The sequence below is a fragment of the Sinohyriopsis cumingii genome, chromosome 9 (genome assembly GCF_028554795.1).
Source record: "Sinohyriopsis cumingii isolate HCF-2022 chromosome 9, ASM2855479v2, whole genome shotgun sequence".
Lineage (NCBI taxonomy): Eukaryota > Metazoa > Mollusca > Bivalvia > Unionida > Unionidae > Sinohyriopsis > Sinohyriopsis cumingii.
The window spans coordinates 47,748,269-47,768,231 of NC_142969.1; the positions used below are offsets into that span (position 1 = coordinate 47,748,269).

Below are 19,963 nucleotides of genomic sequence, written 5' to 3' on the forward strand. Positions count from 1 at the left end.
GTTAAGTTCTTCATCTGAAGATGTTTATACCAACAAGTCACTTTCCTTACACACTATTTTGAAAGAGTTATTGCCCCTTTTGACTTGCCGCTGAAACAACAAATCTTGTGAGTGTAACTAGCCTCGTGATTTTTTTATGAATCATCATAAAACTTTGTAAATGTTATAATATTCATCATCTGAAGATGTGCGTATTGACAAACCGATTTGGTTCCATATGTTATTGTTAGAGTTTCAACGCTCATGTGGCATAATGCAGTTTATGAATTATGATCTTTTTAGTTAGATCAACATGTTACCTGTTTTTGATGGATTTCCATGAAGTTTGTTTCATATTGGCCATCATCATCTGATGTGTATAATCAATGAATCACTGTGATCCGGCAAATTTGTATAAGAATTATTGACTTTTTGTACTTGGACTCAGCTTAATGCCAACTAAGGGTAGCACAGAATCTTATGCATACCACTAAGTTTCAGATTGCTGTGGGTTGTCACAAAAACTGCAGAGAATAATAATTATCATCAAAAGATGTACATGTTGACAAAACATAATGCTTCTTTGATTTTCATTAGAGAAATCTGCCTTGCCGACTTGGAGCCTGATGTAGCTTGTGTCAGAATCTTGTGAACACAACTAACCTCATGGTTTTCAGTGGATCACTGTAAGGAAACTTTTATATGTTAAGGTCATCATTTGAAGATTTGCATATTGGCAAATAAATGACCATGCGTGAGTTTTATTAGAGTTGTTGCCCTTGATGTATTGCAGCTGGTAAAATATTATGAATGTAACTAGTCCCATAGTTTTTGATGGATCACCATACAGCTTGGTGCATTTAACGGTATCCAGCTGAAGATGCAGTCTGATAGACTTCAGAGTTCCTTTACATTCTGTTAGAGTTATTTCTCTTTTTTGATCGGAGCTGGATGTAGTGTATAACAGAATGTTGTAAATGCAGCTCATCTCATAGTTTAAAGTGGACGGCCATGAAGCATTGCCTATGTCATGGGCATAGTTTGATAATGTCCATATTGACAAATCGTTTTCCTCTCACAATTTTTGTTAGATTTATTGCCATTTTGTCCTGCAACTGAATGTGGTTTTTTATGGATTGCTGTGGAACTTGTTTTTTTATGGTAATCATCTAAAGATCCGCATAGTGACAAATCTTTATGCACCCATGATTCTTGTAAGAGTTACTACCCTTTTGATGTACATCAGGGCGCAGTATATTAAAGAATTAGGTGAATGCAACTACTCTTGTTGTATTTAGTGGTTTGCTCTGATACTTTGTATGGTCATCATCATCAGGTATGTATGTTGACCATTTGTTGACCATTTGTTATACTTAGATGTTTTTAGCAGTTATGCCCTTTTTTCAACTATGGATTTATCACTCATGGGAGAGGTGTGGGATTAGGGAGAGACATGAATATATTCATATGAGCAAATTGTCACCATTTTTTCTAGTTTTATTATACACATCTTGTAAATGTTTATCATTTAGCATGAGATCTATTTCACTTTTCACATCAGAGATGATCAGGTCAAAGTAATTCATTTGAATAATAGAAATAATCTGTTCATAAATTTTCATCATATAATATATTTATATCCATAAATTTAATGTAATTAAATTTACAGGGGATCTATCAGAAAGCACAGGCCCTGTACTACATGGGAGATTTTGAGATGGCACTGGTCAACTATCACAGGGGCCAAAAGCTTCGACCAGAGTTGCCAGAATTTCGACTTGGAATCCAGAAAGCTCAAGAAGCTATTGACAACTCTGTGGGATGTAAGGACATATCTGATACATTGATAAGGTTTGAAAATGGAATTGAAAGACACTGAACACTCAGATGAATTCCTGATTTGTTTATATTATGCTAATCTGGCCATAAGGCTATGAGAGCCTATGTTGTGATCCAGTATTTGTTGTGTGTTGTCCGTTGTCAGCTAGAGACTTATTGATTGTTTGAATCAACTAGAGACATATTGATTGTTACAGTATAGTTTGTATCAACTAGAGACATATTGATTGTTACAGTATAGTTTGTATCAACTAAAGACATATTGATTGTTACAGTATAGTTTGAATCAACTAGAGACATATTGATTGTTACAGTATAGTTTGAATCAACTAGAGACATATTGATTGTTACAGTATAGTTTGAATCAACTAGAGACATATTGATTGTTACAGTATAGTTTGAATCAACTAGAGACATATTGATTGTTACAGTATAGTTTGAATCAACTAGAGACATATTGATTGTTACAGTATAGTTTGTATCAACTAGAGACATATTGATTGTTACAGTATAGTTTGTATCAACTAGAGACATATTGACTGTTACAGTATAGTTTGAATCAACTAGAGACATATTGATTGTTACAGTATAGTTTGTATCAACTAGAGACATATTGATTGTTACAGTATAGTTTGAATCAGCTAGAGACATATTGATTGTTACAGTATAGTTTGAATCAACTAGAGACATATTGATTGTTACAGTATAGTTTGAATCAACTAGAGACATATTGATTGTTACAGTATAGTTTGAATCAACTAGAGACATATTGATTGTTACAGTATAGTTTGAATCAACTAGAGACATTTTGAATGTTACAGTATAGTTTGAATCAACTAGAGACATATTGATTGTTACAGTATAGTTTGAATCAACTAGAGACATTGTTTGTTACAGTATAGTTTGAATCAGCTATAAACATATTGACTGTTACAGTATAGTTTGAATCAACTAGAGACATTTTGATTGTTACAGTATAGTTTGTATCAACTAGAGACATATTGATTGTTACAGTATAGTTTGTATCAACTAGAGACATATTGATTGTTACAGTATAGTTTGTATCAACTAGAGACATATTGATTGTTACAGTATAGTTTGAATCAACTAGAGACATATTGATTGTTACAGTATAGTTTGTATCAACTAGAGACATATTGATTGTTACAGTATAGTTTGAATCAGCTAGAGACATATTGATTGTTACAGTATAGTTTGAATCAACTAGAGACATATTGATTGTTACAGTATAGTTTGAATCAACTAGAGACATATTGATTGTTACAGTATAGTTTGAATCAACTAGAGACATATTGATTGTTACAGTATAGTTTGAATCAACTAGAGACATTGTTTGTTACAGTATAGTTTGAATCAGCTAGAGACATATTGACTGTTACAGTATAGTTTGAATCAACTAGAGACATTTTGATTGTTACAGTATAGTTTGTATCAACTAGAGACATATTGATTGTTACAGTATAGTTTGAATCAACTAGAGACATATTGATTGTTACAGTATAGTTTGAATCAACTAGAGACATTTTGAATGTTACAGTATAGTTTGAATCAACTAGAGACATATTGATTGTTACAGTATAGTTTGAATCAACTAGAGACATTTTGATTGTTACAGTATAGTTTGTATCAACTAGAGACATATTGATTGTTACAGTATAGTTTGTATCAACTAGAGACATATTGATTGTTACAGTATAGTTTGTATCAACTAGAGACATATTGATTGTTACAGTATAGTTTGTATCAACTAGAGACATATTGATTGTTACAGTATAGTTTGTATCAACTAGAGACATATTGATTGTTACAGTATAGTTTGAATCAACTAGAGACTTATTGATTGTTACAGTATAGTTTGTATGAACTAGAGACATATTGATTGTTACAGTATAGTTTGTATCAACTAGAGACATATTGATTGTTACAGTATAGTTTGAATCAACTAGAGACATATTGATTGTTACAGTATAGTTTGAATCAACTAGAGACATATTGAATGTTACAGTATAGTTTGAATCAACTAGAGACATATTGATTGTTACAGTATAGTTTGAATCAACTAGAGACATATTGATTGTTACAGTATAGTTTGTATCAACTAGAGACATATTGATTGTTACAGTATAGTTTGTATCAACTAGAGACATATTGATTGTTACAGTATAGTTTGAATCAACTAGAGACATATTGATTGTTTGAATCAACTAGAGACATATTGATTGTTACAGTATAGTTTGTATCAACTAGGTGACATATTGATTGTTATTGTATTGTTTGAATCAACAAGAGACATTATTGATTCTTACAGTATAGTTTGAATCAACTAGAGTCATATTGATTGTTACAGTATAGTTTGAATCAACTAGAGACATATTGATTGTTACAGTATAGTTTGAATCAGCTAGAGACATTTTGACTGTTACAGTATAGTTTGTATCAACTAGAGACATTTTGACTGTTACAGTATACACCACTCCCTCGATAACTCGCGCACATTGGGGTCCAGAAACATCGACTGCGCTATAAGCGAGGGGCGAGTTATCGAGGGACCTATAAAATAAGCCCAAAACCAATAAAGTGATTGACGACATAACGGAAAAATAAGGGGGAGTAGGCAGATTATACTGTTGAATACTCACTTTATAATCGTTCTGAGATTAACTGTTAATAAATATCTCTTCATAACGGTGTACTTTATTATTTTCTCGTAGGACAACATTAAAAATTTCAGGATAAATTACAGTATGTTGAGGCGATCATCGAAAACATTATTCGATGTGGTTTCCGTTCGCTAAACATGTTTACCACTTCACACATTGTGTACTACGTCACTAATTTTTATGTTGAATTGTATACATTCTAGTTTTATTGTTTGAGCCAAATTAGAAGTTTTTTTATACACAAAAGATCGACTCTTCGAGAAACAGTGTCGATCGAACGATAGATAGATAGATAGATTTGAATGTGTTAGAAGTAAAATGGAAAAAAAAAAACGAGTTAATCAGTACTAACATATTTAATTGGTCTACAAATTTAAAACAACGTAAATTAGAACAAGTTAATACTTGCCGTTTGTGCCACGCTTGACAAATATCAATTCACTTTTTGAAAAAATCAGTTAATTTTTTTTGTGTGTGTTACTCCTTGGTTTCTCTGCCGCCGAGCAAAATCCCTCAGATTTCTCAACTGCATGAGCTTTACGTAATCAACATTTTGGGTCTCCAGCCACACAATATCAAAATATTTGCTTCCTGTGCAGAGGGGTGGGGGTGCAACATCTGTGTCTGCATCACTTTCAACACTTGTGTTACTCCAGTTAGAATCGTCTTCTGCTGCAAATTTGTTCGCTATAGAAATAATTATAGTTTCATCTGACATGTATTCGGCTGTAGGGCAATCATTGTCAGCACAAATCCACTCCTCCATCAAGAGAAACGCCCATCTCAGGACCATGAGTCTGTACTAATTTCTCCCAAACAGCCTCGGCATTAATGACATCAGTTTCACTGAAATATTCGAAGTCACTATCGTCGTCGTTGTCTCTGTTACTGTTCTGCTTTACGTCAAAGGCAGCTCCAAGACCCTTAATCCAGCACCCGAGGTCTCTTGTAATTGATTTTTTTTTAATGCAACAAACACTTCCCCAAGTTGTTGATCAAAACAAAGCCGACATGTACATGTAATTAGGTTCTCACAGAAGTACTCACGGGTTTCGATGTGACGGTCGATTGACTCTTTTCATGTTTTCAATGAACAGACTATGTTGTGATTATAATGTTTACACTGAAACGGAATTAAAGGATTAGAACGTGACTTTCACACAGGAAGTCGTTTAATTGGTGTTTATTTCATTCTCTGTTGCCACCTGTTAACATTTACCAGAAGTTTTCATTGATCGCTATTTCACCAGACTGTTTATTTACAGTATAATGACAACTATTTATCCTAAAAACTTACATAATATATGATATCTTTAAACAGAGGTCTCGCTAGGATTTTAAAACTGGGTCTTTCTGACTCTGAATTCAATCACTAAATATCAGTATATTTTCTCACTCGGCCGCCAAGTCAAAGCCTTTGAACTAGCCGCCTAGCTGTTGCATCATGTTCTTTTTTTTTTTTTAATGTACTCTTATGAAATAGCAACAGTACATCAAAGAGTCTTTCAGTCACTGAATTCTGTCATTGTAAATATCAGCACAGTAAACTGATCAACACATTTTCCCACAAAGCAGGTGGCTGAAACAGGACCGGCAAATCTTTGAATTTTCCCGTGCACCTATTACATGTGTATGGAGGACTCCCGCCTCAGTGATTTTCTGCGTCCCAGATCAAAAATTGGCGTCCAAATACGCGTAATTAAGCGTTTTCGAGATATCTGAAATTAATTCTTCTCTAGAACTTGCAAATTTCAAAATATGGATTATATTTTTACGGGCATTAATCACCATTTTCGATGATAAAACGAGCAATGTATCAAGGTTTAATTTATCAATTCTTATCATAATTTTTTTCATGTTCAGCATATTTTAAAGATATTTTAAATACATTTTCTCTGGAAAAAATCAGGAGCCAAAACGGACACTGCATTATAAGCGGGATCGCGAGTTATCCGGGCACGAGTTATCGAGGGAGCGGTGTAGTTTGTATCAACTAGAGACATTTTGATTGTTACAGTATAGTTTAAATCAACTAGAGACATATTGACTGTTACAGTATAGTTTGTATCAACTAGAGCTGGGGTGGGAAAACTACGGCCCATGGGCTGCATGTGGCCCGCCAAGGGCTTTCATGCGGCCCGCCAAGGGTTTTCATGCGGCCTAGGAACAAGTCATCATTCGCACTGACTCTGTTTATGTTACTCTGTTTATCAAATAAATGTGCTTCTTTCGAAGTTTAAGTTTAACTTTTCAAATATTAACAACATATTAACAACTGAAAATTAATTAGATGTTATTTAGAAAAATCCTTTTGTTTTTGTTCTTTCAAATATTAATTATTTTACTTAATGAACTATGCGGCCCGCGATAAGGTGTAAATTTGTGTATGCGGCACTTGCACTGGAAAGTTTGCCCGCCTCTGAACTAGAGACGTTGTTTGTTACAGTATAGTTTGAATCAGCTAGAGACATATTGATTCTTACAGTATAGTTTGAATCAACTAGAGACATATTGATTGTTACAGTATAGTTTGTATCAACTAGAGGCATATTGACTGTTTTACAGTATAGTTTGAATCAACTAGAGACATATTGATTGTTACAGTATAGTTTGTATCAACTAGAGACATATTGATTGTTACAGTATAGTTTGTATCAACTAGAGACTTATTGATTGTTACAGTATAGTTTGTATCAACTAGAGACATATTGACTGTTACAGTATAGTTTGTATCAACTAGAGGCATATTGACTGTTACAGTATAGTTTGAATCAACTAGAGACATATTGATTGTTACAGTATAGTTTGAATCAGCTAGAGACATATTGATTGTTACAGTATAGTTTGTATCAACTAGAGGCATATTGACTGTTTTACAGTATAGTTTGTATCAACTAGAGGCATATTGACTGTTTTACAGTATAGTTTGTATCAACTAGAGGCATATTGACTGTTTTACAGTATAGTTTGTATCAACTAGAGACACATTGACTGTTTTACAGTATAGTTTGTATCAACTAGAGACATATTGACTGTTTTACAGTATAGTTTGTATCAACTAGAGGCATATTGACTGTTACAGTATAGTTTGAATCAACTAGAGACATATTGATTGTTACAGTATAGTTTGTATCAACTAGAGACATATTGATTGTTACAGTATAGTTTGTATCAACTAGAGACATATTGACTGTTACAGTATAGTTTGTATCAACTAGAGGCATATTGACTGTTACAGTATAGTTTGAATCAACTAGAGACATATTGATTGTTACAGTATAGTTTGTATCAACTAGAGACTTATTGATTCTTACAGTATAGTTTGTATCAACTAGAGACATATTGACTGTTACAGTATAGTTTGTATCAACTAGAGGCATATTGACTGTTACAGTATAGTTTGAATCAACTAGAGACATATTGATTGTTACAGTATAGTTTGAATCAGCTAGAGACATATTGATTGTTACAGTATAGTTTGTATCAACTAGAGGCATATTGACTGTTTTACAGTATAGTTTGTATCAACTAGAGGCATATTGACTGTTTTACAGTATAGTTTGTATCAACTAGAGGCATATTGACTGTTTTACAGTATAGTTTGTATCAACTAGAGACACATTGACTGTTTTACAGTATAGTTTGTATCAACTAGAGACATATTGACTGTTTTACAGTATAGTTTGTATCAACTAGAGGCATATTGACTGTTTTACAGTATAGTTTGTATCAACTAGAGACATATTGATTGTTACAGTATAGTTTGAATCAACTAGAGACATATTGATTGTTACAGTATAGTTTGAATCAACTAGAGACATATTGATTGTTACAGTATAGTTTGAATCAGCTAGAGACATATTGATTGTTACAGTATAGTTTGTATCAACTAGAGGCATATTGACTGTTACAGTATAGTTTGAATCAACTAGAGACATATTGACTGTTACAGTATAGTTTGTATCAACTAGAGGCATATTGACTGTTTTACAGTATAGTTTGTATCAACTAGAGGCATATTGACTGTTTTACAGTATAGTTTGTATCAACTAGAGGCATATTGACTGTTTTACAGTATAGTTTGTATCAACTAGAGACATATTGACTGTTTTACAGTATAGTTTGTATCAACTAGAGGCATATTGACTGTTTTACAGTATAGTTTGTATCAACTAGAGGCATATTGACTGTTTTACAGTATAGTTTGAATCAACTAGAGACATATTGATTGTTACATTTTTTCATGGCATTTACTGCATACTAATTAATTTATAGATCTGTAATAATTTGTTACGAACCACTTTTTGCTAAATTTGAATCTTTAAGAACCAATAAACCGATCATATTGACGGTGTTTCATGTTGGTAAATGTGATAAAGTTTACGATTCATAAAACTTTGTATTCATCTCAACAAAGATCTTAAACTGTATATTATTTCATAACATTTTTATTTGATTTTTTTCTCCATCTTCAGCACCCGATAAAGTAAAACTAACAACAGAGGGAGATCTGAGCTTCTTTAAATCACAGGATGAGGTATGATGTTAAGTATAATTCATAGATTATCTTTAAAATAATTTGAACACCCTAGATTATCTTTAAAATAATTGGAAAACCCTAGATTATCTTTAAAATAATTTGAACATCCTAGATTATCTTTAAAATAATTTGAACACCCTACATTATGTTTAAAATAATACAACAAATAAAAAAGCTCCCACATATGATGAATTGATTGCAGTGATTGACATCTTGTACAGCATGGCCTAACCACATGTGCCTAAAAATTTAAAATTGTGCTGAATGAAGTTTGTCTCGGGGTTTTCAGTCAAATGCACCACTGCATGCAACTTAAATGATTGTAAAAAAAAATATAAAAGTTACAGAACTCAATGTTTTTGAACATAATTGTTTAAATACCATTTAATACGAATGGGTAGTTTGTTTTGATTACAGTTCTCAGTAATGGAAATCATCTTAACATTGTTTTCATCTCTAGGTTGTCAGTCATATGCACCACTACATGAAACTTAATTGATTTTTTTAAAAACCTATAAAATTGCTACAGAACTAATGCTTTGAAAATAATAGTTGAAATTATAGCAAATGACTAGTTTGTTCTGATGACATTTTATACTCAGCAACACTAATCATCCTTAAATTGTTTTTGGCTTGACCAATCAAGTGTGCGTAACACACTCAACTCTTTGTGATTTGTCTAATATAAAAAAATTAATAGCCAGTTTGAGTGCTGCAGTAATGAACTATATTTTGACTAAATCTCCTGAAGGTTTTAAAACAGTGGATTAGATTCGTGTCATATTGCCACCTTACAAAATTCCCTCTCTTTCAGACTCTTTTCTGTGTGTAAAACATTTAACTGATTTAGATTGCTGTACAAAAACAAATGGTTGATTATTGCCTGATAAAGCCAACACTTATAATCAAAATGACATGCCAAAACAACCAGCATGGCAAATTAACAGCTGAATGAGTTATGAGATGAAATATCAAAATATGAAGTCGAAAAATGAAACAAAAATGTATTGATGGTCAGTTTGGATTTTTATTCAGTATATTAGCTTGTGTTTATTCCTTAACATATATATGATGAATGTGTGATCATTATGTCCTTGACGTATTTATAAATATTGATGGAGCATTCAGGTCTTTTATATTAATTACCTCACATGTTATTGCTAATGTTAGTGCAAAATAAAAATAATGGACACCTCTTGACCATATTAAATGATTAATAAAATAGCAAAGGTAATCTAGCTAAGATTTGATCTGTGAAAATGAGACATGGTAACACATTGATAATTTAAAATCAGCTTAGATTTTTATCAGAATAACGAAGGATGTGACTTCGTACTATTATCAAATAAAAACAAAGAGACGTATTTAGCTTTAATGATCTGAATAATGGTGCTGTGAAAGAAAATGCTAAAGTAAGTGAAAAATGTGTAAGACCATTAGTGATTGTTAATCTGCTCAAATCAGCTGTGTAAAAGCTTTCTGTTGTGGAAAACTAGTGTTCTCAGTAATTACAAGCTTTCTATTGTGGAAAACTGTAGTGTTCTCAGTAATTGCAAGCTTTCTGTTGTGGAAAACTGAGGTGTTCTCAGTAATTGCAAGCTTTCAGTTGTGGAAAACGTGTTCTCAGTAATTGCAAGCTTTCTGTTGTGGAAAACTGAGGTGTTCTCAGTAATTACAAGCTTTCTGTTGTGGAAAACTGTGGTGTTCTCAGTAATTACAAGCTTTCTGTTGTGGAAAACGGGTGTTCTCAGTAATTACAAGCTTTCTGTTGTGGAAAACTGGTGTTCTCAATAATTACAAGCTTTCTGTTGTGGAAAACTGTGATGTTCTCAGTAATTGCAAGCTTTCTGTTGTGGAAAACTGAGGTGTTCTCAGTAATTAGAAGCTTTCTGTTGTGGAAAAATTGGTGTTCTCAGTAATTACAAGCTTTCTGTTGTGAAAAACTGGTGTTCTCAGTAATTACAAGCTTTCTGTTGTGGAAAACTGTGATGTTCTCAGTAATTGCAAGCTTTATGTTGTGGAAAACTGGTGTTCTCAGTAATTGCAAGCTTTGTGGAAAACTGAGGTGTTCTCAGTAATTGCAAGCTTTTAGTTGTGGAAAACTGTGGTGTTCTCAGTAATTGCAAGCTTTCTGTTGTGGAAAACTGTGGTGTTCTCAGTAATTACAAGCTTTCTGTTGTGGAAAACTATGGTGTTCTCAGTAATTACAAGCTTTCTTTTGTGGAAAACAGGTGTTCTCAGTAATTACAAGCTTTCTGTTGTGGAAAACTGGTGTTCTCAATAATTACAAGCTTTCTGTTGTGGAAAACTGTGATGTTCTCCATAATTGCAAGCTTTCTGTTGTGGAAAACTGAGGTGTTCTCAGTAATTAGAAGCTTTCTGTTGTGGAAAAATTGGTGTTCTCAGTAATTACAAGCTTTCTGTTGTGAAAAACTGTGGTGTTCTCAGTAATTACAAGCTTTCTGTTGTGGAAAACTGTGATGTTCTCAGTAATTGCAAGCTTTATGTTGTGGAAAACTGGTGTTCTCAGTAATTGCAAGCTTTGTGGAAAACTGAGGTGTTCTCAGTAATTGCAAGCTTTCAGTTGTGGAAAACTTGGTGTTCTCAGTAATTGCAAGCTTTCTGTTGTGGAAAACTGTGGTGTTCTCAGTAATTGCAAGCTTTCTGTTGTGGAAAACTGTGGTGTTCTCAGTAATTGCAAGCTTTCTGTTGTGGAAAACTGGTGTTCTCAGTAATTGCAAGCTTTCTGTTGTGGAAAACTGAAGTACTCTCAGTAATTGCAATCTTTCTGTTGTGGAAAACTGTGGTGTTCTCAGTAATTGCATGATACTGAACAATTTTGCTGGACACATTGCAAATACTTATATAGCTGTTATTTTTATGGACAGTTTGTAAATGGTACTTCATTCCATACTTTTTTGTGTAATTGCCCTTACTTTGCGGTATATATTCAACTAAGAATACTGCAGGAAAATGGAACCTTTGCATTTTGAAGTGATTTTAGATTACTTTGACTCTTAGCACTGGAAAAATATAAAAGAATTAAATAATCCAACATTTCACAAGCAATCATCCATAACACACTTTGTACAATCTGTGTGCCATATGTGTTAATGCAGTGTACAGGCAAAACATATTTCATGCAGACCTCTATTATTGTTAGTGACAAAACATGCACAAAATAATTTTAAAGCATACAGCTTCTGTTTTTATGTATTAATAATGGTTCTTTTTTCAGAAAAAAATGAGAAAGAAGACACAGGGAAAAAGTCATGCCCAAGCCCTGTTATCAACAAAGAAGGGTCCAAGTCAGTCATCAGGGAATGAGAAGACAGTCAAGCATCTGCTGGGTGAACTATATGGTGACAGGCAATATCTGGAAAAGCTCTTAAAAGAAACTAGTAAGTACATTTAATTTGCTTTACTTTGCATTATTTTGTCATTTCATAGCCTACAGTGTGCTGATGTGCTATAAACCTCTCTCTCTCTCTCTCTCTCTCTCTCTCTCTCTCTCTATATATATATATATATATATATATATATATATATATATATATACACACACACGCACACGCTGTATACCTCACAAATAAAGCTCAAAAATGGAAAGCATTGTTCACAGTTTCTTTAAAATGTTTTTGAGGACAGGATTAGACACATACACCATCTTGGAAAGTCTTTTTGTTTTGGTGTTTACTTTAAAGAGTGCTTGTGAGGTTGGCTACAAAAGAGACTGGATAAGTTTTGAAAATGCCCAGTTGTTCCTGAAAAATGTTCAGTTGTTCTTGAGAAATGCTTACTTATCAAGCAAGCTTGTTTTGTTGGAAAACATTATTTTACCAGAGCTGATTAATGCTGCAACTTTACCATAGCTTTTTCCTTTCTTATTTCATCTATGCTCTTCATCTCTATCAGTCAAGCAATGTGTTTTCAATATTATGATGAGCTGTTGAGAAAGTAAGGCAATGGTATATACAACCACTAGGACAAGATGGTCTTAACAACTACAGGTAGATTTTATATATATATATATATATATATATATATATATATATATATATATATATATATATATATATATATATATATGCAGTGTGATCCTGCTATAGCACACTCCATTATAACATGAATTTGGATATAAAACAATAGTGGTGTGGCTTCCAAAATTTCATATTGATGTATTTTTCTTCTTTAAAGTATGAAAAAATGTGTTAAAAGTTTATTTAGGGACTGTGCTGGGCTTCACTAATGTCAAATTGTGATTTTGTTCCCTTATTGATGACAAAATATACCATCTGATGATTTGTTTTTGTGACATTGTTGGCTGTTTAAACTTGCATATACAATCTTGGGATTGGAGTGGAGAAATTCAGAGGCACCATGAAAGGAGTCCACAAACTTGATATAAAATGCACTGGAATTTATATATTGTTGCATAAACAAATTCTTTGTTCATATTGACAAACCATCATAACAGTGCATCATTATATCATAATCCACTTATGCTAACATCTGGCCTGCTGTATGCTGTGATACACTCCAATAGTCTAACAATATGCCAATTAAAATTAGTTTAACAACCATTTATGTCAAGCCATTGAAACCTGATTTTCGAACAATTTTATGAAAAAATACATGTCGCAATGAGCGATACAATATTTCTACTAGCTTTTGTTGTGACAAGCACTTTAAGGGTGAAATACTGAATAAAATTGTATACTGCACAGAGCACATTTTCATATGCATGACTTGATCCTAATTGCGTTCAGCTTCATACATCACTGCTTTCCAAGTGCACTAATTCACTCAAATTTTCACCAAAAATGTGATTATGAGATGTTGTTTTAGCTTGAAATATCTTTGCTTGACAGATTTTTTATTTGTGGGAGATTTTGTTGGCAAATCAGTAGATCAAAAGATGGGTTAAAAATCAAGACTGCTGGACAATCTTGGAGACTTGGCATGTATGAACAGTTAGAGAGTACTCTAAGAGTGCCTGGATGATCAGTATCTGATCATCTTTGCACAGTTACAGAGTACTGTATGAATGTTTGGATTTTACAGTATCATCTTTGCACAGTTACAGAGTACTGTATGAGTGTCTGAATTTTACAGTATCATCTTTGCACAGTTACAGAGTACTGTATGAGTGTTTGGATTTTACAGTATCATCTTTGCACAGTTACAGAGTACTGTATGAGTGTCTGAATTTTACAGTATCATCTTTGCACAGTTACAGAGTACTGTATGAGTGTCTGAATTTTACAGTATCATCTTTGCACAGTTACAGAATGCTCTAACAGAGACTGGATTTTGCAGTATGGTCTTAGTCCCGTAGCAGAGTTGTTTTTCTGTCATTTTCGCCTCACTGTCATTTACCAATGTTACTTCACATGTGTATATCTGCAGGTATACAGCCTACTGCATGTGCAGTTGAAAGTCATTTTATAGATTATTATTTTGTCTATCAATTGGTATTAAATTTATGGTTAGATTCAAATAAATAAAACAAGTTGTAACAAAATTTCAGAACTTCTCAGTCATAGCTTGTGATTACTTAAACAATTTGCATTTGTCTGATATAACTTGCTGTCAGTTTGAACCAACCATGATTAGAAAACAACAGAAAAAGGTCACAAGCATTTAAATATGTACTCTAAATATTTGGAGAAACGGTAAATGTCTAGATGAGCATGATGCCTGAATCTGTTATGTAACCACTGATAAAAGTGAAAAATAGGTAGGTCACAAAACTCAGACAAATCTGGAGATTGGTTTTTCATATATCTTTTTTTAATATTGTTAGAAAATTTCTAGGTTAAACATTTGAAAATTGGATGATCAGGCTAATGATAGAAATTAAATTTAGAAGTTATTCAGGAGAAAAGCATATTGGGTTATTGTTTTTCTTGAATTTTTATTAAATTAAAAGGCCAAAAGTAACACAAATAAATTTACAGTAATCTGTGACTAAAAGCTTTTAATATATGAAATGCCATAAAATAATGCATAATAGAAATAATAAATAAAATAATCACATAATGATAACATAAAAACAACAAATATTTCAAGTATTTTAATATAGCAACACCAAAGTGTTTAATGGTTTTTAACTTTCTTTGGCAATTAGATTACTAGTGTGCATCAGAAATGCATACATGCTCTCTGCCTGGTTTTTAAGCACAACACAGCCAATTCATTACTATCATTTTATATAATTATTTTATATAATTAAAGAGGTTTTTAAAAAAAAATAGCGTTTGATTTATTTGTATTTTATATATTTCATTCAGCTTTAAGTCTGTTCAGTTTAATTTCAAAGGTGTATTATTTTGCTAATATACATATCTTGTTCCGTTGAAATTCATAAATCCTGAATTGTAAAATTATAGTTTTGAAGCATAAAAATGTTTCCTGAAAACCTGTTATTCTAAATAAACCTGATAGGAGGTTAATTTCTGTACTTTATGTGTAAACTGCTATTTGGGCCTTCATTATTGTAGCAAGGTCATCCAGTCAGATGCAAGAGTCCCTCATTTAAATGTTTAGATCTCATTATCAAACCCATCAAAGATCTCAATGATATAAACCTACATATCAAGTTTGATCAAAATCAGATCAGTATTACATCTTCTGGAGGTGTAAAAGTTCAGCTAGTAAAGTTTTGATTAGCATGTGTGAATCTTGCTCATTATTGAACTTGTCAGAGATTTTAATAATGTAAGCAAAAATGAAAAATTCGATCAGAAATATGGCAAGATCACCTCATTATTATGCAGTCCTTTCATAATGCATTGTAGTATGCGTTTGTAGATGTGTTTACATGAAAACATTTATTTTCAGAACTGACAGAGATAGAGAGATAGATAGAAAGAAACTTGTTTTAGATGCTTGGCCTTAATTTCACTGATAATACCTTGTAATTTTATTGTAAGACAGTTAAGTTTCTTGCTTTATAACATGCTTTTAATAACATCCTTTCTGACAAATGAGTATCATGGGATATATTATACAGTGGTCCCCCTTTTACGTCCAGAATCGCATGGCACCAATGAGTTTTATGTTAAAAAATACCCTTCAAGAAATGCCACTCCTCTAACATGACCAGCAGCCAGCATATTAGTGCAAAAATATAAAATTTACCTTTCACATTAGCAGCCACATTATATTTTAATGTGTCCAGAACTACAATTTAGTTCATACAATATGGTAAGTAATCTGAAAGAAGTTTTGTCTAAAGGACATGTATCACTAAGGTTAATATTATATCATTGATGCCAAGATTTACAGGAAATAGGGTCAACAATGTTGTGATAGAGTTTTGGGCTTCATGGTTGAGTTTTTCTTCTTTGATGATTATGACTGGATGTAATTGTCAAGATCATAACACGGCCAGCATAGGCTAAATATAGATTTTGTGGATTAAAACAGAGAGAAATTAAACTTGTACAAAACAGGGTACCAGACAAAAAGACCAAAAAATCACATGGCAGTACATGTATTAATTCTTTTATAAACAAGGCATTTCATTGACTCTTCAAAAGTTTTGTCGGCATAATTTAAGTTGCAGTACTGAATAATTAGCAACAAAGGAATATATCATTACAAAACTTTAACAGGTCATCACATAAATGTAGAATTAATACTTTAGAAGAAAAGTTTGTTTTTTGACTTGAGGACAATGGGGAGAGATCAAGAGTTCTTGCCGAAAAATTTTATGTTGGGAAGACTCAGATTATAATACAGCAATGTAGCAGCTAAGGACAATATTCTGCAGCAGTGGGAAAATGGAGTAAATTAAAAGATAATTATTTGGAAGCCAAGCAATGTATTTACCAAGATTTAAATGATGGTTTTGCCATGTCCATGTCAAAAATGCCCTACTCGCATTTCATGCTTAAGAATAAGAGCTAATAATGTTAACTTTAAATAATTCAGTTCTTAAGACAAGAAGAACATGGTAATAATTAATACTACTATTAAATGAAGATATTAAATGCTTTGAAGTTATTTATTGCTTTCTTACCACATACACGTATTGGTCACAAATATAGTCCTCCTCTGGAAAGGCCACCCATCGTATATGGCCACTTTCCCAGTGAAGAAGGGGTGGTTGTATAAGAGGGGGGACCACTGTATAACTAAATACAGAAATATTGACATTTTAGTCACCTTTTGGTAGATTATATTGATGGCCAAATAAGTATTTGAATTGTTTCTTTATTATGCTTTTGGCATAGAAACTTTAAAAACAAAGGTGCAAAGCATTATTACTGGGGTCCCGAGTGGCCGAGTGGTCTAAAGCACTCTCCATTACAGATCACTGCCATCTCACCTCTGTCTGCATGGGTTCAAGTCTTGGATTCAGCCAATGTGGGTATGTGAGAAAGCTTGCCAGTAGTTTCTCGTGGGTTGGTGGTTCTTTCCAGGGTTTTCCCAGGTTCTTCCTCCACCATTAATACTGGCCGTCATGTATAGCCTATCGTGTGCTAAAAAATGGTGTTAAACCCCACAACAACAACGACAACAACAACATAAAGCAAAGCATTATTAAATCTAATTTGTATGGAAATTTTGACCTTTAGTACATATTTCAGGACATGCTTTCCATTATTTACAAAATCTAAACCTGTCTGTTATACATAATGGGTGAACTGTTTTACTGCAGTCTTGTATTATTCCTTGTGCAATTCCCAGTCTCTACACTACTAGAAAAGACATTGCACTGAGTTTTTCTTTAATGTGTTGATTTGCTGTTATACTTGTGAGACAGCACCATGGACAGAACATTGCAATGCAGGTGAATTGAAAATAAATTTTGTAGTTCATGCCTAATGATAATGTGATCAAGTAAGCATTTTCAGAGAAACATGATTTCCTATTTCAGCAACAAAAATTCATGAAGTAAACATTAATTATATAACTTAAAATTGATAATATTATCTCATTTATGTCTCAGACATTTATGCTGTAATATTCATTTATGTCTCAAAAATATATACTGTATACACTCATGTCTCAGAAACATAATGTACATACTCATTTGTCTCAAAAATATATACTGTATATACTCATGTCTCAACAATATATACTGTATATACTCATTTATGTCCCAAAAATATATACTGTATTTACTCATGTAAAAAAATACATACTGTGTATACTCATGTATATATACTGTATAAACTTGTGTCTCAAAAATACATACTGTATATAATCATGTCTCAAAAATCTATACTGTAGATACTCATTTATGTATCAAAATATATACTCCTGCATAAGACACATCCAACTTCAAACTGCATTGATCCAGATCTGCAGTCTTATTATGCCCTAGCAGATCAAGGTCTATGCAGTTTGTTATTTTTAATAAGTAGAAAAAGCAATATACACTCTATTCTGCTGGTTTATTATGCAGTGGTCGATTAAGGTCTCTGCTGCTTGCAGTTGCACTCAACTTGAAGGCAAGTATCTACAGCATATGACATTAAGAAAATGTACAATATAATTGGCATTATAGATTCTAACACAGAGATGGATAAGACCATTTCCAACCTGGTCAATGAGGGGCTGAATTACCTCGACACCCGCTCCGACTTCTGGCGCCAGCAGAAACCAATGTACACTAGACGGCATGACAAGATAATACGACGAGAAGCTGCTTCAACAAGAATAGTACCTAATGAATACATTATCCAGGAACTGGAGAAAATTGATGCTGGTTTGTAAATTTTCAATTCTTCCATTATGTGATGTTTTCATTTTGCATATTCCTTGATATTGATGACAACCAAGGGTTTCATATGCTAAATAAATAATGCAGTATTATATATTTTTGTGGTTAGCAAAAGAATTTAAACACAAAAGAAGATCTTATTTTATCATGTATGAAATCAGATAACTATAAAACTTAAATATCTTCCATAGCTAGATATTGGTGCTTGCTGCTGATTTAATTTACATGATAGACCTTTTGACATTATCAACTGTGATGAGTATCCTTTGTAAGTCAGGAAAGCTTGACCATAAGTATTGTGGGGGGTTTGTAGTTTGGGATATTAAAACCACAACTCAGATCCTCTGATTCAAGATTTCTAATCCTCTTGTTTCCTTATATGATGGTCAATTTATGCTCTTTATACTCCAGCCCAGGTTGAAGGTAGATACAAGGATGCTCTGAGGCGATCTCATAAGTGTTTCAGCACTGTGCAGACCTTCACAGAGGAGCAGGTTTCCAACAAGATGGAGGTGTTAGCCAACTTGTACAGCTGTATAGGGAATGCGTACTTGGAAAATGGCAACTATGAGAAGGCATATGACAGTTTTAAGGCTGATTTGGACATGGGAACACAGCAGTATGTGATAAACATTTTGTAATGTAATGTGTCATTTATTCTTTGTGAAAGTGTACAGATAAAGTGGTGGTATCCCTCAAATAAAGTACCTCGATCACCCACAGGAGTTCATCCTCCCCTGCTAAGAAGTCACCATATCCTGTAGCTGTATAATGCATTTTCATTTCTTGTAATCTACCTAAGGATTAATTTTTATAATACCCACCATTATGATGTCCAGCAATCTGTCTATTTCCAATTTTATTTGCAACCACTATGTTTGCCTAGTGGTTTGAGCATCTGCCTTTGAGGTTGGAAGTAGTGGGTTTGAACCCCAGCAGAGCTGTACCAGAAACTTATAAACATGGTAATTGCAGCTTCCTCACTTGGGGTCAGCATTAAGAGGTTAGTGCTTGGACTGGATGGCTTGGTGTAAGGATAATGTGACTGGGTGGGACATGATACTACATGTCTGAGGCATGATGCCCCAGTGCTAGATATCACTATAAACTGTTACACTGCAGACATCTGAAAATGTGTTAAAGTTATGTTAAAAATTGGAATTACACACACACACTCACACACACACA

General features: G+C 33.0%; 1 protein-coding gene across 1 annotated transcript in view; it reads left to right on the forward strand.

Moving 5' to 3' along the window:
• LOC149791757 (outer dynein arm-docking complex subunit 4-like) overlaps window positions 1-19,963 on the forward strand; it is a 51,190-nt gene that overhangs the window by 15,194 nt on the left and 16,033 nt on the right. The window contains exons 3-7 of the mRNA XM_089970259.1: window positions 1,649-1,802; window positions 8,975-9,036; window positions 12,278-12,440; window positions 18,560-18,760; window positions 19,187-19,394. Coding sequence (XP_089826385.1) covers window positions 1,649-1,802; window positions 8,975-9,036; window positions 12,278-12,440; window positions 18,560-18,760; window positions 19,187-19,394 — 788 coding nt within the window. The remainder of the gene's footprint in view (window positions 1-1,648; window positions 1,803-8,974; window positions 9,037-12,277; window positions 12,441-18,559; window positions 18,761-19,186; window positions 19,395-19,963) is intronic.